The sequence below is a fragment of the Meleagris gallopavo genome, chromosome 10 (genome assembly GCF_905368555.1).
Source record: "Meleagris gallopavo chromosome 10, MGAL_WU_HG_1.1, whole genome shotgun sequence".
Lineage (NCBI taxonomy): Eukaryota > Metazoa > Chordata > Aves > Galliformes > Phasianidae > Meleagris > Meleagris gallopavo.
In genome coordinates, this window is record NC_139413.1 from 29391763 (window position 1) to 29418826 (window position 27064).

Consider the following 27064-nt stretch of genomic DNA (forward strand, 5'->3'; position numbering starts at 1 on the left):
GTGTTCTTTTTTAATGTTTCTTTTTTTTTTTCCTGAGTTTATGTACTTGCTATGTTGCAATAATTAACCTCTCAGTCTTCAGTTACTGGTCCTTTATTAAAGCTTTCAGAAGTTTGCACTTTATCTGTGCAGTTCTAAAGGTGTCATGTCTGTGACAGCCTGATTAGACAACATCTGCATTATGATTTATGAACATAAGAAATGGGGGTCATTGAGAAGATGTAGCTTTTGTTTCTATCTGTGCACTTAGATTTCTGTCTGAAGAGAACGTGTAACAAACACCATCTTCAACATCTGAAGTTCAGCATAGGACTTAGTTAAGACAGTAGCAGCATCTGGAATTGGAATTCTCCATCCATTGCAGTGAAGCTCAAGTTTCTGACAGTTGTGTTTTTAGAACTGTGCCTGGTGGAGGCTCAGTGCTGAGGTGCTCGCCTGCTGTGAGCTGGGCTGTAGGACAGTCGGTCCTTGCGGTGCTGGCAGCTGCTGTGGAATTCCTGTAGCAGAGCGGATCAGCCGTCAGACTGCTGCAGCGTGACAGCCGTGTCCTCTGCTCGGCGTAGCTTTCCAGGTAAGGGAATTAGAAGTGCCGTGATGATGTTTTCTTTAACTGAAAGTTTCCATGGCGGTAGCGTATGCTGGCACCCAAACCGGTCTGTGTGCTCTTGTATTTAAAGCAACGTCTGGATACACGATACACGACCTACGTTAGTCTATGTCGGTGTGTTTGTTTTTAATTAAGGGTTTTTGTTAGCTCTGCAGGGCATGCCGTCTCTGAAGTCCTGCTAAAAACAGCCTCTAGTTGTCTAGTCAGCTGAAGAAGCACGTTGGACAAATGATGCTTAGGTGCTCTCCAGCTGTTCTAAGAGACACAGCAGCCCGCCCTCATCTCCGCGCGACGCGCGAACGGCGCCGCCTGCTCGGCGGGAAACCGCTGGGCGGCGGCCGGGGGCAGGTGAGAATTGTGCGCATGCGCGGCCGCGCTGAATTTGGCGCCATTTTCAGCGGGTCGGCCTGGGTGGCTGAGGCCGCGATGTCGAACGGCGGTAGTAAGATGGAAGCGTGCGGGCGAGCGGTCACCTCGGCCGCCTCGGAGTCCTATACGGGTCGCTGCTCCTCCTCCCTGTCGGGGGTGGGCGGGCGCTACACGCTGGGCCTGCTGCAGACGCCGTGCAGCTCTGAAGACAGCGCCGGCGGCTCGTCCAGCGGCGGCGCGGGGCTCGCTCCCTTCAGGGCTGCCGGCAGGAAGGAGCCGCCGCGCTCCGGAAGGGGAGGTAGGGAGCGGCGTCTGCGTTCGGGTGGGTGCCGCTCCGTGCCTCTCCTGCTGTCCTCGGCTTGTCGAGCTGCGGTACCGCAGCCGTCTCTTCATCCCAGCCGTCTGTCTGTTTTGGTTCGGCTCCCCTAAATGACGGCATTCCTCAGGTTTCTTAAAACAAATGCGTTTTGTGCCTGACGCTGTAGATAATTAGCGCGTGAAGTCATTTGGCTGATCTGAATTCCCCCGCAGCGGTTGCTTTCACTGAAGGCTGTAGCAGCTCCAGCGGCCCTGCTCGCAGTCCCGCCCCGCGCTCCATCCGCGCCGTGCTGGCGGGTGCTGTGCGCAGCCATCGCCCTGTACTGCCGGCGTTGTCTTGGCAGACTGGAAAAAGTGGATGGGTTTTTTTGTTTGTTTGTTTGTTTTTCCTCTTCACTAAGACTACTGTAATAACAAAAATGGGACACTTGTTGAAATGCCTTGTGAAGTACGCGCGTTCCTGTTAGCAGCAAATTGGGGTGAAAGCGGTGTGTGTGTTTCACTAAGAGGTACGCAGGCAGTCTTGAATCCAAAACAGACAGAAGCTTGCAGTACCAATTTGAGCAAAGCATAGCTTAATTGTTAAATTTTTATTTTTTTAAAAAGATGCTGATGGTTTGGTTCCTCTGGTCTTTGAAATTGTTTTTTTTTCCCACAGATTAAGGCATTCAAAAGTAATAGCTAAATCTACTCTGCCAACATTCTGAGTGAACTTACGCTGAAGTCTAAGTGAATACTAATATTAACAATCATCTTTATGCACTGTGATGCATATTTTTTTCCACTCTTTACAAATAAATAGAATGTCTATCTGAATTAATACTATTTCTTTATGAATGTATCACGGTGGAAGTTTTGCAAGACCTTTTGCAAACAAACACGGTGCTGTAAATATTGAACTATGATAAAATGTCGTGTAATCAGTTCATTTAAGAAAAATACTTAAGCATTTTGTAAATCAATTTTAATGTAATATATAGAACAGAAACAGTTAATATGTTTCTTAATATGCGGTATTTTGTATGTTTCAAGTGCAAAAAATCCATTATTTTTATATTTAATTTTTTTTAAAAGCAGTTATCCAAGCTGGATTAAGGATTTTATGTTTTCACTCATCTCGAGAGCACTGGAGATATGTAATTTCTTTATTAATTAGTATTTTACTAATTTACTAAATTTAAGAGTGATCTGAGGAAAAAAGTATTTTGCCACATTAAAAAAAAAAAAGGATGAATCTTATGTATCTGTAGAAAAAATGGCAGGTAACAGATAATGAGGTTGAAACTCATAAATTCAAAGGGTCACGTGGAGGGTATTTTTGAGCACAGTTCTTTGCTCTTTTATTGCTGTTTTTTAAAAGGGAATGTGCATGTTAAAACAAAAATACTATTGTGACCTTTTCAAACTTTGAAATTTTCGTAAACAGAAGTATGTACTTTCAGCTATGGATTTTAAGACCAATGGGAAAATGCAAGATAGAGCTGTCTGTTATAGCATTTTTTCATAGATCTGGAACTCATTAGCATATAAAATTATGCGTTGTAAAATTACTTCAGTTATATTGTTTCAGCCCAGGAAATTAACCGGGTGTTTACTACAAGTAAAGTCATTATGGAAAGTAACTATCAATACAGGCTGGTTTTCGAAACGAACTCATTTCAGGCCGGTACTACTGTAGAGAAGGCTATTGGGGATGGATTGCTGGGACATCTCTACGTCTAGTACAAAATGTAAGGTTTTCTAAGATGCGTATGTGTTGCTTTCAGAACAGAAACTGACTCTTTTTTTCCTTCTCTTTCCCTTCAGAATCATATCTTGGGGACAAAAGTTCCTGTGCAGAAAATGGTAGTGCAGTGAATTTCACAAGTGGTTGTTCTGCACAAGGCCTGAATAACACGTGTGTAGGAAAAATACCCTTTTCTATCAATAGATCTATTGGCAGAAGCCATACCCCTGTTACAGGATATTCAGGTAAATTGACGGTGCTTAAGGGAAATAGTTCAACATATATTCTCTAACATTTCATTAAACATACTTTATTTTTTCACGTGCTTATAATGCGATAATGAAAGATAAATCATAGTTGTTTTTTATACCTAAGCAGCCTAGATCCAAGGGAGGCTGTCTCTTCAGTGGCTGGCCCTTGTGTGAGCCCAGAGAGACTCCAGCCTGGATCCACCCCTTCTGGTCACTCCCCTTCACCAGGTGCCTGAACAGCAGTTCAAGCTGCGACCTAACAGTGCTCCTGCCTTTATGAACAATGTTTCTTATCATGGTTTCTTTTTAGGCTCATAAAGCATTGTATATCATATATCATGAAGTAATTGGAATTTCTTGTGAGTTTCTTATGTGTTTTATGTTGTTGTTTTCAAAGGTGTAGGTTAGTAGATCCTTAAACAGCACTTACACAGTAGCTCATTGGGTGGAAGTTTTGCAATGCTGCTTACAAGCAAAGCCATCTTACAGGTTAATGTTGTCTTGTGTTATTTTGTGTTTATCTGGTAGTGCTAAAGTAATAATATTCAAAGTTCATCTTTTCAGTCTGAGTTAAGCTCTGTCAGTTCAGTCTTTAGTGATCTTAATGTTATTTAATGGTAATTCTCTGAACTAGTTACTTAAAGATTGGTTCTTAAAAACATCCGTATTTCAATTAAAAAAAAAAATCCCGATAAGACTACAGATGGACTCTTTACTTGAAACTGAATTGAATTATTTGATTGCAGAAAGTGAGCTAATATGGAGTTTGTCATTTCTTATATCTGTTGTGATCCCCTGATTTCTTTTTGACTACTCTAGGAATTGGGGTGACCATAACTTTGAAACCCACAGAGCAGATTTCTCTAACCTTTACGTGTCTTAGCAATTAAAACCATATTTTTCATCTCATTTTAGTCTACAAGTGTATGTATATATGTTTCCATGTGTCTGCATGGTTATTTACACTTGTATGTGGAACTTTTGTCAAAGTTTCATTTGTCTGTATTGAAGGCAACATATCCAGCATACCATATTATGAAGAACATTGGCTGGTCATTGCATTTTTTTTTTAATTTTATTTTTGTGTAACAAACTAAACAACCATCATCAAAATTGTCTAACTACTGTAACCTAATTTAAAATCATTATTATTATCATCAGCGCTTAGTTGCTGTTTAAAAAAAGTAATCAGCTACTGATAAGGGGGAGAGTCAATGGACTGTCCTGGGTAGGTCATTCAGAATAACAACTAGGTTTTCAAAGCAGGCCTTAGATGAAACTACGTGAATGTCATTGCTGGCATCTATCAAACATAGAGTAAATGAAGGTTCAGACTCAGCTATGTGCAATATCAAGGAGTACATTTTCTTAATGCTTAGGTAGCAGTTAGTTGGAGATCAAGTTCTCACTTCCTAGATAAATGTTTTATTCTGGTTGCTTTTTGAGATTTCAGGTGAGGTTTGTTGTGGTTTTGGGGATACATATTGAGTGTATCCAAAAGAAAATGGCAAGTTTAGTGTATTATGCCTTCTTGACAGAACAGTTATGAGAACATTTGTATTCCAGTCTTATTTGAGACCCGATTCCTCTTTTGAGGAAAGCAGTGCTGGAAAAGAATACAAATAATGACATGAAACGAATACAGATCATTGGTACTTCAGGTTGTATATGCTGTCAAAATCCAATACTGAAGAACCTGTTCAACTCAGCTGCTGTAAGGTTTAGTTTGACTTGTGTGTGAAGGTTAAGAACTTGAGATCATGAAGTGACTATATTCTGTGGAGTGGTAATTGTTTTAGTATTGATCAGCAAGTTGCATTTTAGCATTAAAAATGTATTTCAGTTTCTTATTAGCTACTTCAGTGAAATTAATAGATAATTGTTCTCTGCATTTGTTCTCAACAGAAGTTCACATACAGATATGTTTGTCTACCTTATTTCTGCAGTGTTTGTCTTCTCATTTGAATAGCCTAGCTCACAATCCGGGGTTGCAAATTTTGGAACAAAATGTTGCTAGTGGCTTCTTCTTCTTCTACATTCTGAAGAATGTAACACCAAAATTAGCAGAGATGCCCAAGGAAGCACTGTATCCATATTTTTGGTGTTTCATTGGTGAAAAAGTTCAGTACACCAGAGAAAAAGGTCATCACCCTGGTTAATTAAATCTCTTCTGTAGGAAGTGGAGTGATCTAACAGTTAATAGTGCTTCCCCGGTAATACAGCATAATGTTTTGGAGACTCAGTAACTGTTACTAGGCGTATTGTTGCAGATCAGTGCCACAGATGCCCAAAGAAAATCGAGGCAGAATCACGAGGGTCAGCTCGTTTTGTCTGGCTGCTTATCCCCCAGTTCTGACTGCAGATGATAACTCATCTCTCAAACTGTCCTCCTTATTGCCTTGCTATATCCACTACTGAAAACAGCAGTGCTAGAAAGATAGAGATGCATTATTAGTTTCTAAAATCAGTGCTATTCGAAGTTCAGTACTGTATGAGGAGGTTTGGGAGGAATAAGATCAATATGTTGAATTTTGGCACCAGTCAGCTATACTACAATAAACAGTAACTGAACAAAAACTTCCACCTTCACAATCCTCAGTTTGCTAGTTCTGTCACAGCTTGTCCGAGCTTGGAATGTCAAAGTATGATTTTGTGAATATAAAAAAGTGGGTTATAACTGAATATATGCAACTGTTCTGCAGTTACATCATCATCTACAGTCTCTGCTCATACTGCTGCGTCAGTTATTGTAGCTGTAGTAGAAGGAAGAGGCCTTGCCAGAGGTGAAGTAGGAATGGCCAGTATTGACTTAAAGAATCCTGAGGTGATACTGTCACAGTTTGCAGACAATACGACTTATGCCAAGGTATTGATGCATAGCTAACTACCGCATACCTGACAGGCTGGGTACTGTGGATTGCTTGCTTGAATAATCAGGAATGGGAGATCCAGTTTTTAGGAAAAAAAAAATCTCAGAAGGGAAAGTAAGAATTTCTAGAAAATTTTAAATATTTATTTTGTTTAAAGAGCTGCTATTTTCTGTGCTGTGCCTCAGATTTCAGATGAAGAGGAAAGAATGCTTTGCAAAACAGAAAAAGCATTTCTGCAAAGAACAGTGTATGTGAACTACGTGGAACTGAGATGCCTTATACTGCAGAGCATTAGAGGGAATGCATGGTAGTAGAATTTGCAAGTATTTTCCATTAGACAAAACACTTCACAAGTGTGACTTTGATTTGTTTCAGGCAGACTATAGCTTGGGATTTGCATGGTTGTGTGCATGTTCTCAGTTATTGCCAAACCAAATGTATTCAGTTGACAACCAAGTGTTCTGTCCACCACTGCTGCATATTTTAAGATTGAGAAAGTAATCTATCTGGGTGGTGCAGTTCTAATATTAATAAAACTGCTTTCTTAACAATTTTGTTGTGGCTATATGTGCTAGAAAGCAATATAGCTTGCAGTGTATTTACAATATTCAGATTAAGAAAAACTGGATTTTATTAGCATGGTAAGTAGATATGAGTAGGAATATAAACAACTGCTGAATCTATTTACTAAAATTTGTAATATTGTCAGGCTTGTGGGTTTTTGTTCTTTTGTATTTTATTTTTTATCTTATTTTTTTATTTTTACCTTTAGTTAATTTAAAGCTTACCCTGGTTTTAACAGGCATAAGAACTTATTGAACCTGGCAGGAGTGTAAATACTTAGTATTTAAATAGTAAATAAAAAATAGTAGAATTCAAAGTGGCGTGCAGTTTGAGAATGTAGGTGTGTGAGAGAGTTAGACATTCAGATGGTGATGTGACAACTAACAGTTCACTTGAAAGTTAGTAAGGGAAAAACTGAAAATCCCTGATTGAACAAGGCATTTATTTTCTCATACTCTGAAGTACTTGCAGAACCATAGAATATCCCAGGTTGTCAGGGACACTGTGCTTCGGACACAAACATATTTTTGTATTTAAATAACAGTGTTTAAATAACAGATAACTTCTATTTTTTAAAATAGTTTTGTGTACTTTGTGTTTATATAGCTACAGATATATCTAGCTCATTAATGTATAAGCATAAAGTTTGGTCATTATTTACAAGATAAGCTGTGATTTTAAAATATAAGAATTTCATAATTCTTTATTCCTGATACGTTGTAGTGTGAAGCTGTTTTAGATATGGGTTTGTATTGAATTACTCAAGATTTTTTTTTTTCAGGTTATTACTAAACTCAAAATTTTAACACCTCTGGAAATAATAATGCCAAACACTTCTTGTGAAGCAGGGAACACAACAAAATTGTTTGCTTTAATAACAGAACATTTCAAAGTAAGCTCTTAAATTTTACTCTGCATTTTAGAGCTGTTGTTAATTGCATCTGTATGATTGCTGAGTCTTCTACAACTTCTGAAGCTTTAAACGCAGTCAGATTTTGTGTGTTTCCTGTGATTTCTGGCCCTTTTTTTTTTTTTTTTTTTTTTTAACTGTAGTAAAGGATAATCCCATTGCAGCTCCAACAGCACCAGTTCTAGTTCGGAAAATTACGGAGACAGATATATTAGCTAGTTAAAGCAGACAATTTTAAGCTTGGCTCATTGAAGTCATGTGCTGAAATCAGCTGGTGGACTTTCTTGGGAGCAAAGATCCTAGCAAAAATAGAGAAGTCTGTCTGATGAAAAAATTATCTGTGGCTTTTTAAAATGTTTGCTTTTTTTCCCTCTGTCTTCCCAGAATGTGACGTTTACAACTGTCCAAAGAAAATACTTCAATGAAACAAAGGGCTTGGAGTATATAGAGCAATTATGTGCATCTGAATTCAGCACTGTTTTCATGGAGATTCAGTCAAAGTATGTTTAAATAAGGAAAAATCATACCATGTCCAGATAAGTTTTTAACAGCTTCATATAAGCTCAGTACAAAAGCCAGTGGCTTGTTGCATTTTTTTAGAAGTTAAGAAGTTCTTAACTTAACTGTTTATTTTGCCTTCAGGTATTTCTGATGTACCCAGAAACTTAAAGATTTCATTGGGTTTTTAGAACTTTCCACTTCCCCCTTTTCACTCTCTTCTTAAATAGGCAATTTAAAAGCTAGGAATGCCTTCCAGTTTGACTTCAGCAAAAGATTTCCTTGTACCAGCAATTTTCTGTATGCATTGTGCAGAGTCTTCATTGAAGCCACATGTAACCACAGAAATATGCATGTACACAGTATGAGATGCATAATATGGGATATCAAGTGTACAGAGACTCAGATATTCACAATTTGATTTCAGTGATCATATTGTACACACTAGATGTGTAAATCCTGGGGTGCGTTAAAAAGGGTGTGGCCAGCAGGTTGAAGGAAGAAATCCTCACCCTCTACTCTGCCCTGACGAGGCCACATTTAGAATACTTTTAGTTCCAGGCTCCCTCCTCAGTTCAGAAAAGACAAGGATCTCTTAGAATGAGCCCAGGGGAGGGCCACAAAGGTGATGCAGGGCCTGGAGTGTCTCCCATATGAAGAAAGGCCGAGTAACCCGTGTCTCTTAGCCTGGAGAAAAGAAAACTGAGGGGGGGAGATCTGATAGATGTTTATAAATTTCTAAAGAGAGATGGGAAGCAAATGGATGAGGCCAGGCTCTTTTTGGTGGTGCATAGTGGTAGGACAAGGAGTAGTGGCCTAGAACTTGAGCATAAGAATTTCTGTACTAACATGCAGGAGAACTCCTTTATGCTAAGGGTGACGGAGCAGTGGAAGAGGTTGTCTAGGGAGTGGAGTCCCCTTTTATGGAGGTATTCAGTACCCACCTGGACGCCACCTGTGCGACCTATTGTAGGGAACCAGCTTTAGCAGGGGGTTGGACTCGGTGATCTCTTGAGGTTCTTTCCAACCCCTGCAATCCTGTGATTCTTAGATGTATGTGCATTTGTTAAATATACTGCTTTTTCAGTGCTCTCAATCCCAGTAGCTGTCAAGCAGCGAGTGTCAAGTCAAGTATTACATGATTTCTTTGGTATACCACTTGATTTTTGGTAACTAAGTAGCACTATTCAACATTCATTAAAGATTATTTCTTTCCAAGGTACTACTGTCTTGCAGCTGCTGCAGCTTTGCTGAAATATGTTGAGTTTATTCAGAACTCCATTTATGCTCCTAAGTCACTCAAGGTCCATTTCCAGGGGAGTGAGAAAACAGCTATGATAGATTCATCATCGGCTCAAAATCTGGAACTGGTAACTAATAACAGAGATTCTCGGTAAGGGCGTTTAAGATTGCAGCACCTAAATCAAGCTTTTCTCATAAATGTGTTTTACTGAAAATTACCCAATTTGCATTTGATTTCAGATAATAATATTTGTCCTTTTGTATGGCTTGTGTGCTGATTCAAATAGTTCAGTTGAGAGGAAAAGTGTAAACTGCAGTAGCAGTGGAGTAATCCTAAAAAAGATGAACACATTCTGAATGCAAGTGTATTTCTGTGTTTTGATAAATGATAAAATGGTGGCTAATATTGTATAAAACTGCATCTGACTTTGTAAACTACTGTAGTTCATGAAGTACACATAGCAGGTAGGAAGGTGCTGAGTACTCTGAAAGCATGCCTTGAATTTGCTGGATACTTTCCCTGGAAATGTCATTTGTTGTTTACCATCATTATTTTTATGAATGCATTCTTCTTGTATGTTTTGTTTTAACAGGAATGGTCACACACTCTTTGGTGTCCTAAATTACACTAAAACTCCAGGTGGAAGTCGAAGACTCAGATCCAATATCCTGGAGCCACTTGTTGATGCTGAAACAATTAAAACAAGACTGGACTGTGTTCAGGAATTTCTCCAGGACGAGGAGCTGTTTTTTGGTCTTCAAGCAGGTAGTAATTTATTTTTTAATACTATTCCTTTTTAAACTTTTTTTTTTTTAATTTGTGACAGTGTGCAGTCTGATTCAATGTGTTTGAAAAGTATTTTATTATGATTGTCAGGTGACATTTCTGTAGTGGTCATTCATAACTTTTGAAGCCATCTTTATTGTGATACTGTGATTTTTTTTTTAAATATATTTTGCAAAAAAAAGTGAACTTTTAAAGTAGATAAAAGTCAGTAGGCCAGTAGCTTTTTCACGTAATCGGAGTTTACCTCTTATGGTTTGATACACAGTTCTGGAAGTGGTTTGTTTGTTAAAAACAAATAAAGGCCTTGTTTATGTTTTTGTTTTCTTTTTCTTTGCCTCCTCAAACGTAATGGTCCAGACAAACATAAAAATAATACGGTACCAGAGAGTACGAGTTAGGCCACCTACAGGCATACTGTGTAAGCTTAATCTTTAGCACAAGAGAAACAGAAAAGAGAAATTATTGGCAGTCTTGCACATTCGAGGTTTTCTTTTCTTCTATTTTTGTTTCTAACCTTTCCTTTGACAGTTAGACTGTTCTTACTTTTAATTGTTCTCTAGATCATATATACTTTGAAAGTTGCTCTAGGAAAAAAAATACTGAATTGATACATGTCCACCTATATAGTAATCACTGCATTCTTGGATACAGTAAGTGTAATTATGGCTAAATAATTTAGCAGATATCTTTGTCTTTTGTTGTATTTTTTTTTTGGTAAATAAGAAGCTAGGATAAAAATAAATTGATTATAAATAGTATAAATATTAATAAATAATTGTGTACATTAAAAAATAAAAGAAGTGCAGATTGTTAATATGATTTTCTTGAAATTAGTTACATTTCTGATCTGGTCACTTTTGTTTTACAGTTATCTCCAAATTCCTGGATACAGAACAACTGCTTTCAGTTTTGGTACAGATTCCAAAGCAAGATACAGTATGTTCCAAAACACACTCAAGAATAATGAGTTATCTGCACATTACATGCAAAACGTAAAACATATATCTGTATATCTAAAAATCTATAAAGAAAGGCTGCACCTTAAAGATTCATGGACTAATGTTATCATAGATTGTGAGTATATCATATTTTACAACAGGATAACGTTCTTAAAGGTGAATGTTATTTGGGTTTGCTGTAATATGTCATCATGATGTATTCAGATTGAACTTTAAAAGAGTTTGATTTCTTCATCACTCCCCAGATTCCTTCTTCACAGAAGTACATCCTTCTTGATAATCATAGAATCAGAACGGTTTGGGTTGGAAGGATCTTTATGATCATCTAGTTCCAACCCACCTGCTATAGGCAGAGGTACCTCCCTCTAGACCATAAGGATAGGATGTAAGGAGTTTTCGTATCGGCATGAAAAGAAAAAATCTGTAATGTAACTTTTAGAGGCTAATACAGTTTTTGGTAGCCTGAAGAAAATTATGCATCTTCCTTGCATGAAATTAAAATCTCTCTTAGTTTTCATGTAATATTTAATGGAAATTACTCTTTATCGCCTAAGAAATACCTTTGGAAAAGATTCTTAAGAAGCACTTGGACATTGCTTTGCTGTGTTTATAATGCAGAGATACAGATATATCTTTATCTGATTACTGAATTGACTAAAGCTCCAAAGACAGAACTAGGAATTCTTCTTAGTTTCCAAGATACAGATGTAGTCTGAACTAAGTTAACTTTTTCATTGGGAAGCTGTGTGATTTCCTCTGAGCAGCAGCCAGCTGGCAGAAACCGAGGTGCCTGACTACACTGCATGAGTGGTACTAAATGAGACGGAGTCCTCTTTACACTGATTGTTCCAATATGCAGAGAACCTTAAATGCTCAGGCGTGTATATATGAGAAAGAGGGAGACCTCAATTCTGAATGGTGTCTTGAAATCCTGTCTGCCTCCAGTTCTCAATTTGACTGATACTTTTTTGTTAGCCTTTGAATGGAAGGCGTAGTGAGTCAGCGTATAGGAGAACTTTGTTTCCTTTTGTCAGTGTGTGATTTGGCGTTGGTAATTTCCCAGGAAATAAAATCAATCTAGGCTGATCTGCTGCCATAGCACTTAAATCTGTATATGACCTTGGGAAATTAATGTGAGATGTTACAAAAGATAGGTTTGCACTTTCTCCATGAATATTGAATCCTAAAAGAACTACTGTTATACAGGATGGTTAGCCACTATGGTTGTATTCATTCATTTTCTTCCTTTGACCACGAAGTGCAGAAAGTATAAAGTTGCACTAATAACACTAGTTCTAGTAAAGCTCCTGTAAGCACTACATTAGAATAGGTGTGTTTCATCTTGAAATATCAATTCTTCATAAACTTCTGTGCATCTCCTTCTGATGGTTGATTCTATCATGGGACCTGCACTCCATGTTTTCTGAAGATTATGACTCTTCTGTTAGCATATTTAGTATTGTTTTAATCCTATTCTGTGTTTTAGAGAAAACAACCTTGTATAGATGGTGAGAATCAAAGAATCATTTGGGTTGGAAAAGACCATTCACCTATGAGATAAAGCAATAGAAGCCCTCTGCCACAAGATTACAGTCTGTGTTATGCGTACGTGAGAAGAAATTTCACTGGAGGCCATACTTCTGCTTTTGTGTTTAAAAACTGACACTGGATTTAGTTTGGAACCAAACAGTGTGTTTATCAATTTCTAAAATTCCTCTCATGTAAGGAGAGAGATCCTTTTCTTCTTTTTCAGAGCACTACCTTCTCATATTGATAGAGTGGAACATGTAAGGATTCACGGCTTTTTATCTTAGATATCTTTTTTGATCCATCTTCAGAGGCTATTTCACATACTATTTGATGGTAACAATAGGGAAATCAGCAAGTATGCATTTCCATGAAGGAAATAATGATACTAATTTTCAAAGTAACTTCTGTTATTCAGGTTATATTGTGTCTGTGTGCACGTGAAAATCTGGCACACACGTATTATCCTAGAGGGTATAAGAGTAATTTTCATGTATATATACATGTTTATAAACATACACGTATAGTGCAGATGCACTGTATGTGTATGTACTTTTTTCTGCTTCCTTTATCCTTTATTCTCTCATCTGGAATTACAAGAGCATGCAGTGCATTGTGTATACATACGCTAATGGCAACAGCAGAATTCTTTATTAGAAATGTAATGGGACAGACATACAAAATAAGTTACATTATATAGAATGTGGACTAAAAATTTTGAAGAGCAAACAAAATATTTAGCATTTACTGACTTTATTTATTTTAAAATTACGTGTACGTATGCTTAAGGACTGTCAGAACAGATTAGATTATGCGCTGTGTAACAGCATTTATGAAAAGGACTGAGCATCTTAGTTATGGTATGTTGTGTAGTGGCTTTGAAAGAGTCTGTACCTATAATGTAAAAGACTAAAAGAAATGTTCACAGCTTGGCTTAGCAGTTTTTCTCAGAGCTGATCATCATCTGTGCAGCCGTAAGAAAAGTGCCACTTCCTGCTGGGCAGTCGATCACAGCCGGCAATGTACAATTTCTGTAAACATTTTTTATGCAGTTGCATACCAAGTTGTCAACATGAGCTTATAAAGTATTTCAGCAATTTTCACTACAAGTTTACAGTATAGAATCACAGTGTGAATTCTGCTAGTTACATACTTTTTTTAAATAAGCATACAAACACTTCCTGTATTTGTAAAAATTCTTCAACAGGTTAAAACTGCTGAATCAAAAATAACTAATATAATCTATCTGAAGCATACTCTGGAGCTTGTGGAGCCTCTCAAAGTAAGACATATCTGTCATTTTTTGGGTGTGAAGTGAAAAGGAATTAGTCCTTCCTACTTGATACATCTCATGAGATTTACCATATATCTTGCAGAATGCAATACTGCCTGCATAGTCTGTTCTAACTGTTTAGCCAAATGAAAAACAATTATTTGAGCCCAGTATTCCTAAGAACTGGATTCTTACATTATCTGAATAATTGATTTTCTGACAAATATTTAACTGAAACTCCCACTGAGGTTCTGCAGGCTGCTTAAGCAACTGCTGATAAGCTTCGGTGAATTTAAGACCTTCCTGGCCTTTAAAAGGGCTATGAAAATAATTAACTGTATGTGTTCACATTTTACTTTCTTAACAGGCTGCTTTGAGAAGCTGTAACACATCCCTGCTAAAGGCCTATTACAGTGCTCTTGAAGATAGAAGGTATTACAATAATTATGTTGAATCTTTGCTTATTTGTAGCAGCAAGCATAACTATTGTTTTGGCTAAAAGCCTGATTTTTATGTTAAAATTCTAATTTTCAACTAATAAGCAAATGCTGGAAAAACCAAAGCAGAAGAACAGCTATGAACAGAAATTAACTGATGAACAAACTGTACTCTGTTAGAAATGATTGTAAGAAGGCAGAAGCAGTAGTTTCCTAGGAAACTAATGCAAAAGTAAACTGTTACTTATGTATATTTGGGTATCTATATCTCCCAAAGACTACCAAATGATATTTTTTGTCAGACATATTTGTACTATGTTTTGAGGTGAAAATGTGCATGAGATTTAATGCTTGTTTCAAAGATAGAGCATTTGCTTCAGTTATTTGTAATTTCAGGATAACAATACAAATTACAATCATAAAATATTATATAGCTAATGTGTGGCACTACTAATACTGCAGGTTTGGAATTATTCTTGAAAAGATTACAACTGTGATTAATGACGATACGAGATATGCAAAAGGATGTCTGAGTATGAGGACCCAAAAATGCTATGCTGTTAAGCCAAACATCAATGAATTCCTTGACATAGCTCGTAGAACATACACAGAAATTGTTGATGACATAGCAGGTATTTCCAAACTGAGACTTTTATTTTCTTGAGTTCAAAGTACGTTGCGTCTAGCATGCAGAGGTCGTGTAATCATAAGCTGTATAACCTTCTGGTGTGGAAAACATCTTTCGCATTAGGATAAGCCTTTCGTCACTGATGTGTAACTGAAGTGCTTTTGATATTGACTTTCAGGTTCTCCATTTGTAGATAAAAATTCAATTTCATTTAAATGAGGATGAGCAATTATATTGTGATCCCTGTATTTAAAAATCTTTTTGTCCTTTATTTGTCTGACATGTTCAACCTGTGTGAATCATTTCCACAGTTTGTACAGGTAAATGTGTGTTTGTCTATATAGTTGGATCCAATTGTTATTTGTGATGTGTAGGTATGATAACACAACTTGCTGAGAAGTACAGCCTGCCACTGAAAACAAGTTTCAGTTCTGTGCGTGGATTTTTTATCCAGCTAAATGCTGATTGTTCAACATTACCCAACGGCCAACTTCCTTCAGAATTTACAAAGGTATCTGCACTAGTTGTATTTTATTAATAATTTTTATATGAGTAATGTATACAAAATGTATAATACACTAACAAAGCATATTATACAGCAGTTTAAACAACAGTTATAATAATTTCAGTGACCATACCTAGAAGTAAATGAAGGTGTAATTTGTACAACCGCCTCATTTCTCATTGCTTGTAATTGTAAAGCTGTCTATCTTGTTGATAACTGTAGTCTTTTATAAGGATTTGTCATGAAAGTCTATTTAGGAAAAAATGAAGCGATATTTTTTCCTCATTTTTTTTTCCACATTTTTCCCTTTTTTTTTTTTTCCCTATGTTTTTCCCAGATTGCTTTCTAGAAACTCCTCTGGCTTCTGATTGTGGCAAGTTCTTACTGTTGGTTTGAACTTCCCATAGGTCACTAAAACGAGGAACATATATAGTTTCACTTCAGCAGATTTAATAAAAATGAATGAAAGATGCCAGGAATCCCTGAGAGAAATATATCACATGACCTACTTGTAAGACCATTTAAAACTACTAAATATTTCTGCTAACTGCATTTATTTTGTCCTATTTAAACTATTTACGTTTGTGTTTTTTTTAAAGCCACCGTTTTGATGAATTATGGTTACTTATGGCAGCAATCCATGGTGAGCACTGATCAGTGCCATAAGTGATGTCAAAGATCAAATGCATTACCTGAGGGAAAAGCAGTAACACAACGTGTCCATTGTATTAAACGTCATTAGAAGGACATAGAAGTTTATTAATAATGGTAGTCTTCGTATTTAGTATTTCTTCACACATGACTTATCTGCACAAAGTGATGCAATGAATGTATTAATTTTGTAATGTGGAATCATTACCATTTGAGTTAACAGCAGAGTTGATTGTATCTGTACTTTTGGCCCTGCTGCATGTTGTGTTAATCTGCTGTTTCAGAAGACTTGCTAGGTGTGTAGTGAATTTTGTGGAAATTTCTTTTTTTCTTTTTAGGAACCATGTATTTTTTGTTGTTTGTTTGTTTGATGTTTTTATTAACATGAAGGTCTGAGGGAATTTAGGAGTCACTCTGAGGATGTTACTAAAACACATTTGACTCCACAGTTATGTTTTCAGTTAATTCTGTGTGTGAAGCTTTTGTAACGTGCTTTTGGTATTTGAGCTGTGTCTTGTATCTGATGGCAGTAATCGATCTGAGATTATTGTATAAAATCTTAATATACTTCAAAGAAGTTCAGATATTTGCCTGCATTTGGTAGAGGTGATTGTGTTTTATGAAGTAATCTCCCATCCTAATGTATTCAGAATGAACATAATTAACTGTTAATTTTTTTTTCTTAAGAATAGTGTGTAAACTACTGAATGAAATCTATGAACATATTCATTGTCTCTACAAGCTGTCTGACATCGTGTCAATGCTAGACATGCTGCTTTCATTTGCTCATGCCTGCACTATTTCTGACTATGGTAAGTTTATCTTTTTTCATTCTGTTAAAAACCAAATAAAGACTCTCCAGTTGAAGGATATCCAGGCTGCTTTGTCTGGTTCTCCAATTGCTAAGCCCATGTCATTTATTTTTCTGGGACTCACTAGCTCTTTATGTCTGTGGTCCATCCTTGCCAGTTTTGTGCTGATACTCCTTCTATTTTTGTGCATTGAAATTATATTCTTCCATTCAGCTGCTGTCAGGCTTCATATCCAGTCTTTTCATGACAGTTGCTTTAAGCGTATTCGTTTCAAGTCTGTGAACGTCCTGCATTAACTTTTGTGTTCTGAAAGAACACGATGTAATATAACAGGTCAACATTAAGTATATGTATAAATAAATAGTTACCTGTTTTTCAGCTTCGATTTTCGTAGCACTTTTGGGGAGTGCTTTTATGGAGATCTGAGGAATCCAGGATCGTGTGCTGACTTGTGTATTGTTATGTCCTGTGTCAAAAATTTGGCTGCATTTGCATCGCTGCATCATCTGGCTTCCCTAGCGCCCAGTTCTACAATGTACAAACGAGCACACAGTCTTTAATAAATGTTGATTTGAGCTACCTATCTCTACAAAGAATGCAAACCTGAGATTCCTAGCTAGAGTGCAACGCTGTGTAGATACCAAATAAAATCTGGTCTGGAAAGCCATCTCACCAGGTGTACTAGCTCATCACTACTGATGCTGCTGTGAAATTTCCAGCTCAATAGCAGAGTTAGCTTTGCAGAATGGCACTGATTCTTCATGTTCAGATGATTTCAAACACAGGAGTAAATGATAGGCTTGAGTTATCACAGTCTTTTCCCACCAGGTGAATCAGAGCAGAAGTTTACATCAACAGTTCATGACGAGACGGAAGTGCTTTGCTTCTGCGGTTTGTGCTGCCAGGCCTGAATGCGTATCCACCCAAAGAAATGGGCTTTTGTAGCTTTCAGTCCCTGTTGCCATTTGAGTCTGTCCTGCCTGGACACCGACTTGTGCCACCTGGTGTAGGGAACCTGTTTTGGCAGGGGGTTGGACTCAGATCTCTGAGGTCCCTTCCAACCCCTACGATTTTGTGATTCTGTGATTCTCTCGAACAGCTATCAGCTAATTAGAGTTCCTCAATATTGAAACCCGAAGAACTGCTTTGGCACTTCTTTCTTGAAGGCTTTGCTGTTTAAGCAGCAGTTTTAATACTTGTTAGTCATCAGTGGTGCCATAGAAATAGAATGGTCCTGGTTTGAAATAGTTGTAGATAGAAACTGTATGTCCCCTCATTATCCATATAGGAGTATATGAAGAAAAATAGAAAGAATGTTACTTGCTAGTTCCCCGTGCTGATACAGTAACACACTTGTGTTACAGGTAGAGTTCATGACCTCTGTATTTTATGTGTTTATAGCAGTATAAAAATAAATTACAAAAATTACATTACATGCAAAAATGAAAATGTGTTTCCTGTTTTCCCATTGGATTTCTTTTGAAGCTTCGCTCTGTATTTTCCTTCATTCTTTATAGAGTTCTCTGCTGCTTACCGGGGAACACAAACATTATGTTAATTTTGAAATGTAATGTTAGTTTTGGGATTCTTTTTCTTTTTGTAAAAATAAATCTTGAGGACTTGCATGATGGTCAGAATCCATAGCTGAGGATAGCTGGTAATTCTTGTAAGTGTTCCATCTTTGTCTTGCTGAATACAGGAAAGTAAATATTAGGGAATCAAGACCACAGAGTTTGACTTCTGTTCTGCAGGAACTTCATTTCAGAATGCACAGGTTTAATAACTTAAAGGTTTCTGTACTAATTCTGTGAAGCTTTATTATATCCTCCTTCTCTTTTAGTTCGTCCAGAATTTACAGATACTTTGGCGATCAAGCAGGGATGGCATCCTATTCTTGAAAAGATAGCTATGGAAAAACCCGTGTCTAACAATGCATATCTGACAGAAGGTAGCAATTTTCTCATTATCACAGGACCAAATATGAGTGGAAAATCAACATATCTAAAACAGATTGCGCTCTGTCAAATTATGGCGCAGATTGGTAAGACTTTACTGTATTCATAAACTTTTGCAGCACTTTAATTAGTTTGTGGTTAAAAATGTTTTTGAAGGCTAATAGTTCATCTTAAAGAATAAGATTCTATGTAAGTAGTAAAATGTAATTTTATGTACTTTTGCTTCTACCAGTGCCTGTGTTGCTGAAGAGGCTATTGTAGAATTTTGGGTCTGTGCTTGGAAACTTATGAGGACTCCTCTGTTTACAAGAAAGCCTGGCTAGTTTCAATTAGGGGAAACACAGTTGGAGATTTTATTTTATTTATTTATTTATTTATTTATTTATTTGGAGCATCCTAACTCGGTCTGGCACCTCACGCTAGCTTAATAGTGAGTGTCCACAGAGTAGGCCCACCAGACTGCATATATATTCATCATCCAAAAAGAAGAGATGAACTTGAGAGGACACCTCGATTATGTGGAGAAACATGCTTTCAGCCAAGCAGAATTAATAGATCATATAAAAGCAATAAGTACTGCTGTGCTTTATCACTAAAATTATGGAAGTGAAATACTGACTGTCTAAGCCTTGTCCTTAGGAATTCTTCATGATTTTTTTTTTTATCTGAAAGGTAAAGGAAGATAAGGCCAGTAGCTCAGGAGAGAGAATTTAATGGGCTGAAATAAATGGTTGAAATTACTTAATAGTGGAGAATAAAATGTGTCCATTATGTGTTTTTTGGATCCAATTCTAAACAAGTTCTTCAGGAATTACTCTCAAAAACATGAATTTAATATGAATAAAGGAGACAGTAAAAATCCATTCATGATAAAAAGCTTCCTGTTCTTTTCAGTAAAACTGGTAATTCTCAGAGATTGGTGAGGTAATATAAATCTTGTTTTGTGGAAATCATGATTCCTTGGGCTCAGTGTCACAGTGGCTGCAAAAATGCAAATTAATCCAACAGGTCATTCTCACTTTTGCATCCCTTCAGACTGACATAGCTTCAGACATATGGTATCTTAAGGTTTTACTGATTGTTCAAGTATAGCATCAGTGTAATATTATTTTTTAAAGTAATGGTAAAATATGTTCTCTGAAGTTTTATAGAACAAGATATATTCTCTGCAGTGCATAAAGACCAAGTGTACAACTGATTTTTTTTTTCCCACTGACATATTCAGACAAACTGGCGTTTGTTGTGCTGATATGAGAGAACTTGTATCTTACTTGCTTTGTAGGTTCTTATGTCCCAGCAGAGTATTGCTCTTTTCGAATTGCAGAGCAGATTTTTACCAGAATAGGTATGGATGATGATATAGAAACAAATGCCTCGACGTTCATGAAGGAAATGAAAGAGGTATTAAACATAGATAATATAGGGCCAAATATCTGTTTTTACATTGGACATGATTGAAATTATACTAGTATTTTTCCACTGAAAGAATGTACTTCGAAAACTGTAAAACAAACAAACAAACAAAAAAAGCTTAATCTTTTATTTGAAATAGTGATAGAGAACACACATCTTGTATAATGATGCCCCAATCTGAGTAAAAACCAGTGTTCCACTGGACAGTAATTCCAATGTTTTGCTGTGTTTTGGAACTTGAAGGATTATTTGTCTAAGCCTAAGCATTCTCACTATCTTCTCCCAAACTGATATGCTTTTGAGGAAAACAGTTAATAGAATCATAAATTTTGGAAAAGACCATTAAGGTCATGAAGTCCAACTGTCAACCCACCACCTGCATACCCAGATAACCATGTCCCTTAGTGCTGCATCTGCCCTCTTCTTGAAAATCTCTGGGAACAGGACTCCTCCACTTCCCTGGGCATCCTGTTCCAATGTATTGCTGCTCTTTCTGAGAAGAAATTTTTCCTAATATCCACCTTGAACCTCCTCTGGTGCAACTTAAGGCCTCTCATCCTTTTGCTAGTAGCCTGGGAGAAGAGGTTGAGTCCCACCTCACTATCACAGCCTCCTTTGAGGGAGATGTAGAGAGCATGAAGGTCTCCCCTGAGCCTCCTCTTCTCCAGGCTGAGCAATCCCAGTTCCCTCAGCCTGCTCCCCATAAGACTTGTGCTCCACACCTTTCACAGCTTTATTGCCCTTCTCTGGACACTCTTCAGTACCTCAATATTTTTCTTGTAATAAGGGGCCCAAAACTGAACAGTACTCAAGGTGTGAATTCACCAGCGCCAAGTACGGTGGGGCAATCATTTTCCTGGTCCTGTTGGCTATGCTCTTTCTGATAAAAGCCAGGATGCTGTTGGGCTTCTTGGCCTTCTTGGCCACCTGAGTACACTGCTGGCTCATGTTCAGCCAGCTGCCAAGTAATCTCCCCAGACCCTTTACCTCCGTGCAGCTTTCTAGCCACTTTCCCATGAACCTGAGGTGTTTGATAGGGTTATTGTGACCAAAATGCAGGTCTGGTACTTGGTCTAGTGAAACCTCATACAGTTGGCCCTAAAGCCCATTGATCAGCATACCCAGATCCCTCTGTAGGGCCTTTCTGTGCTCAGGTAAATCAGTACCCTCCCAGCTTGGAGTCATCTGTGAACTTAATGAGGGTGCACTCAATCCCCCTCATCCAGATCATCAGTAAAGATACTGCACAGGTCTGACCCCAGTACTGACCCTTGAGGAGTACCTCTAGTGACCAGACACTGCCTGGATTAAACTCCATTCGCCACCACTCTCTGGGCACAGCTGTCCAGCCAGTTTTTTACCCAGCAAAGAGTACATATGTTCAGTGGAAAAGAGAAAGAGTTGTAGGGTTAACCCATTGATGGTTTAGAATTTACAGCTATTTGGAAGGTATAAAAAGTAAAATTTATGAATCTGACATGAGCCTTTTACATTTCTGAGTTTTTATCTGAATAACACAAGGTATTTCACTTAGTAGCGGGGTTTTTAAAAGTGCTTTCCTAGGAATGATAACTAATAAAATATTTTCCTAGATAACATACATCATACAAAATGCTAATGACAAATCACTCATCATAATTGATGAACTTGGCAGAGGTACCAGTGCTGAAGAAGGTATTGGCATTTGTTATGCTGCCTGTGAATATCTTTTGAATTTGAAGGTAATTCTGAAAAAAAAAAAAAAAAGTGTAAGCTTTTTATAATTATTTTATTGTACTGTAAGTGTTGTGGTTTCACATAACTTAAATTTTATAGAGATTTCTTGCCTAGAAATGACATTTTTCATAACTAGTGAGCAGTAAGAGTTACAGTGACAGAAAATGCTGACATTCTGCATTCTGATCATGGGTCCCCATCTTTTTTGCAGCTTGCTTGGTAACTCGCTTTCTTATCCTAGATAAGAAAAAATACTAACCTTGTGATGTTTGTGTAGTTAGTACTTCTGTGCTTGGGCACTAAAGGGGATGGAAGTTCCACACAGCTGAAGTGTTCGCTGTGTAGGTCACATGCAGAGGTTTGTTCAGAGAATGTCACAGGATTTTAGATTGGGAAGTTGCTCCTCTGTTACTAGCTGTAACCTGGGTAGCCTCAGCTTGTTGTCAATTTATAGATGTTTATAGATTCAGTGTCTTGTCAGAGTTCATTCAGAGTACCGTTGTGGTTTTATCTGGAAATCTCACATGTTTTCTGTAGCTTGTACCTCAGCAAAAACATTCACTGAAAAAAAGTAAAGCGCCCATTTGATTCAAAATACACATTTTAGAAGTATCGCGGGCTTCCTGTTCTATCTGGTGTTTCCCTTCTATTGAGAAAAGAGCTGGGGAACCCCGAGTGGGAAAACATACGCTTGCCAGTGTTAGAACTCATCACTTAGGTTTTTTTTCTTATTTGTTTGCATTATTCATACTTTTAGTAATTTAAATACAGCTCTTCGGAGTTGTGGATAAAAACCTGGAGAACTGTGAGAGTGTTTTTCTTATTTGTTGTAATTTATCAAAGGATCATTAGAATCATGAATTTTGTTTCTTTTTTTCTTACTTAGGCATTTACTTTGTTTGCTACGCATTTCCTGGAGCTGTGTCATATGGATGCTCTGTATCCCAATGTGGAAAATTACCATTTTGAAGTGCAGCATGTGAGAAGCAGCGCTGGAAAGAAGGAGAAAATTACGTATACTTACACACTTTCTAAAGGATATACAGAGGAAAAGAACTATGGTAATACATTCCACTGTGACTAACTTAGTAGAAGAATGTGCAAATTAAAGGATTATGAGTCAGTAAGTCATGAGTGACAATAAGGTATAACTGTGTTTTAAAGAACTGTAGAAATCCATATTTCTAAATGCAAGATTCTGTACCTGAATCTGTCATTTAGATGAGGTTTAATAGCCACACATGATTACTGCAAGTCAGTGGTGACTGAAAACTACAAATTATTCCTTGATTTGATGAGACTTCAGATGCCTCTTTATCAGAATTTCAGGTGTAAGTTTTTTTGTCGTTAGCAGAACAAGGCCAGTTTCAGATGCTGCAACCCTAACTCAGAAATTCCAAATGTTTACGTATTGTCTGTGAATAGCAGTTCCAGGGGTCAGTGCAGGGTCTGGTTTTGTTCAACGTCTTTATCAGTGACCTGGATGAAGAGAGAGCAATCTGGCTGAGAGTGGACTCTGGTGATACAAAGCAGGGAGGAGCAGCTGACACATCGGAAAGCTGCGCTACTGTTCTATTCTGTCCAGGTCTTGTTGAGAGTTGGGCAGAGAGGAACCCGATGAGGTTCAACAAGTTTAAGTGTAGTGTCCTGCACCTGAGGAGGAATAACTGCATGCACCAGTACAGGTTCATGGCTGACCTGCTGGAGAGGAGCTCTGCAGAGAAGGACTTGGACACCCTGGTGGGCCACAGGTTGGCCATTAGCCAGCAGTGTGCCCTGACCAAGAAAGCCAGAGGTATCCTGGGATGTGTGAAAAAGACTGTGGCCAACAGGTCAAAGGGAGGTGATCCTCCCTCTCTACTCTGCCATGGTGAGGCCGGATCTGGAATATTGTGTCCAGTTCTGGGGTCCCCAGCTCAAAAAAGACAGGAATAGACAGGGATCTCCTAGAAGGAGTCCAGTGCAGGGTGACAAAGGTGATTAAAGGCCTGGAGCATGGCCTGTACAAGGAAAGGCTGAGAGACCTAGGGTGTCTTCAGTCTGGAGAAGAGAAGGCTGAGAGAGGATCTCGTAACTGTTTATAAATACCCAAACTATGAGAGTAAAGAGGATAGGGGCATACTCTTTTCAGTGGTGTGCAGCAATAGAATAAGGGGCAACAAGCAGAAACCGGAACACTGACAGTTCCATGCAAACACAAGGAAGAGCCTCTTTACTTTAAGGTGACAGAACACTGGCACAGGCTGCCCAGAGAGGTTATGGAGTCTCCTTCTCTAGAGGTATTCAAGACCTGTCTGGATGCCTACCTGTGTGACTTGCTGTAGGAAACCTGCTTTAGTAGGGGGATTGGACTTGATGATCTCTTGCTGTCTTGACTTTGTCTTAATTGAGCAGTGTTGTATTGAATAATAATAAAAAAAGTGCAGGGGCTTTTGTTGTTGACCATTTTTAACCATACATTGTTAGAAGCACAGAATTTCCTCTGCACAGACAGAGTCAGAGACAAAAGTTAATAAATAAATAAATAAAAATCATGCTAGGGCAGAAAAAGATCTTTTCACATATTTTTCTTACCCTGAATATCTGACAGCTTTGCAGCTGGCAAGGAACAGAGTTTGGAAAATGACACCTGCATCTACTAAATACCCACATTCAGGGGCAAGTACATTTAGCACAACCTGAACTTGAAAAAAATAGACAGAAAGCTGTGATTACTGCTGTGCCATTTTTCATTCGTCCTTTGGAGTGTCTGATCCTGCCCATTTAATGCCAGCTGTAACTTCATATGGAAGTATATTTTAGGGGCCACATTGTAACAAAGTAGACATTTTATTCAGTAACTCCAGTAACAGTATTCATGGAAAAAGAGACAGAAAAATTATATCAAAATAACTTCTTAGATGAATATTTTACCCTTCATAATGAGCTGATTGTAGAATAAATAATGTGGAAGGTAGAATCAAATGTTATCCTAAATCTTGATTTGTGTTTCCTTTGTTTAGGATTAAAAGCTGCAGAAGTTTCCTCTCTACCACCATCCATAATTTTGGATGCAAAGGCAATCACAACCCATGTTGCTGAACAAATTTTGGTATGTAGCAGTCATTTATAAATGTACACTACTGTAATTATCAGTTTTTGTAAAACTCTGGTTTATTTTAAATATTTCTGGAAGATTATAGCATAAACACTACATAGGCTTTTATGATGACAGATGTCATCAAGAAAGTAACATTTTGATTTCTGAAACTAATAGTAAGAGATTTTGCTTAAGGCCACTGTTAGGTGACAACAGAAAGCAGCCTTTGGGATTCAGGAGCACTGGCTGTAATGTTGGCGTACCAACCAAGAATCAGCAGATCAGAAATAGCGTGCAAAAAAGCCCTCGAATGCTTCTATTTTAATAATAGGAAGTTATTAATTTCCTGTTTTAAAGTATATGTATGCTTTTAAGAACAGCACAGACAGAAAACTACTCCCGAGATGATGAAACACAGAGCTGTGTACCACTTAGCCATGAGATTGGTTCAGGCTGCTAGAAATTCACGATTGGATTCGGATAGTTTGCAAGTATATTTGAAAGGCTTGAAGAAAAAGTACACAGCCAGTTGTGCTGCATCTGAATGGAGTGATGAGCAACATTAACTCGTAACAAGACTGTTGAAGTAAATTTTGACTGCAAGATGGTTTTATTGTTTTCCATAATATTTAAAAACACTGTTTTTCATATATTTATAACTTAATTTTAGTTGAAATTGTATCTGTTAGTAAAAGAAACTGTTTCTTCTTTTGCCAGAAATGAGATCATTTACTTTCTATGCAAAACAGTTCTTTTCTTTTGGTAGTGAACATATTCTATCCCTTTCATAGTTTCACAGACAAAATGTAGTCTAGTTAACCATTTGTGCACTAGAGATGCGGTGTTATGCTACTTAATAAAAAGCAGTCTGAAACAGACGGTCCACTTGTCTCATACAGGGAGCTGTATTTGCGCCGTTGGATATTCATCCACAAACGTTTCTGTTTCCTACGCACGGAGGGTTCTGGCTCTCTAAATCACGATGTTTAATCCATCAGCAGGCAGTCCTGGAAAGGGGCAGCGGTCCACTAGAGCGAGGTGTCCTGATCCCCTGGCACATGCAGCATGGCACTCGTCTGCCTCTTCCTGGGGCATAGGGCCCAGTTGTGCCACTGCTGCTGTCTGCTGCAGGTTTTCAGAGCGGTGCTGCTGCGGGGGTGGGACGAGGGATGGTGATGGGAGGAGCAGTGTTCCGCAGCAGCACTTCTCCAGAAGTAGCGTGCGTGTGCGCAGATGTGCAGAAGTGCTGTCCCTTTCTTCTAACTGCTCAGCAGAGCGAGACTGCCACTGTCTGCACTCACTGGTCCTTCAGGCAATAACATGAACGTGCAGGGAAGGGAAGAAGTGGCGTCTCTTCTCCAGTATCTGCACTGAGTCCGCTTGCGTCTACAGGCAGGAGTCTTACGTGCAGTAACACACGTGTGCACAGAAACGTGGAAGTAGCCTTTTTTTTTTCTCTAACCACTCTGTTTCTTGAACCAGGCCCATGGTCTTCTTCCAGGCAGTAGTAGAAATGCAGAGGAACAGGTGGAAATGGCTTCATTTGCACTGAGCACTCGAGGTCTGGGTCACCTGCTCACAGCCCCCAGCGTTCTTCCTCTGTTCACTCTGCACTTAACCACATTCTTGGCCCCAGTTGAGCCCTGTGAACGGCCCGTCTCTGCTCCCTGCTGCCCTTGTGTGCCCCTGTGGCGTGCAGTTGGCTCGTCACCACAGCACAGTGGCATGTGTTCACCCCAGAGCTGTGCTTGCTTGTGCTGCAGGGCGGGCTGCTGCTTCCTGCTGGCTGGAATCTAGTTCTGCAGGTGCTTCTCCACATGCTGGGTGGATGTGGAACAGTCAGGAAATGGAATCCTGCCTTGGAGGAAAGAACACTGCTTTGTCTTGTGCCTCTCCTTAATCCATGGTTGTCCAGTCTTCTGCCTTGCCTGGGCCATACTGAATGAACAGGAGTTGCCTTGGGCTGG

At 38.3% G+C, this 27064-nt stretch overlaps 1 protein-coding gene across 8 annotated transcripts; it reads left to right on the forward strand.

The window, feature by feature from the left end:
- Positions 1 to 105: 105 nt before the first annotated feature.
- MSH4 (mutS homolog 4) lies at positions 106 to 25975 on the forward strand. Of its 8 annotated transcripts, none has more exons than XM_085231115.1 (20): positions 569 to 1298; positions 3101 to 3265; positions 5974 to 6137; positions 7487 to 7597; positions 8000 to 8115; positions 9333 to 9506; positions 9949 to 10121; positions 11011 to 11078; positions 13836 to 13910; positions 14269 to 14333; positions 14801 to 14970; positions 15341 to 15477; positions 15879 to 15982; positions 16810 to 16934; positions 18775 to 18975; positions 20172 to 20290; positions 21895 to 22023; positions 22905 to 23079; positions 25021 to 25109; positions 25473 to 25657. In XM_085231115.1, exons 1-20 carry the CDS (start codon positions 836 to 838, stop codon positions 25503 to 25505), a joined length of 2856 nt encoding a protein of 951 aa, XP_085087241.1. In that variant the 5' UTR covers positions 569 to 835; the 3' UTR covers positions 25506 to 25657. The 8 variants fall into 8 exon arrangements, 7 of the variants coding, with proteins under 7 accessions (XP_085087240.1, XP_085087241.1, XP_010714303.2 ...); XM_010716001.4 differs by having other exon boundaries at positions 571 to 1298; positions 25478 to 25975; XM_003208935.5 differs by having other exon boundaries at positions 574 to 1274; positions 25478 to 25975.
- The last annotated feature ends 1089 nt before the right edge of the window (positions 25976 to 27064 follow it).

Coding starts and splice junctions, on each gene's coding strand:
- MSH4 (XM_010716001.4), top strand. CDS start 836: ATGATGCTTAGGTGCTCTCCAGCTGTTCTAAGAGACACAGCAGCCCGC. Junction 9,507..9,948: donor ACTAATAACAGAGATTCTCG/GTAAGGGCGTTT, acceptor TTGTTTTAACAG/GAATGGTCACACACTCTTTG. Junction 20,291..21,894: donor TCATGAAGGAAATGAAAGAG/GTATTAAACATA, acceptor ATATTTTCCTAG/ATAACATACATCATACAAAA.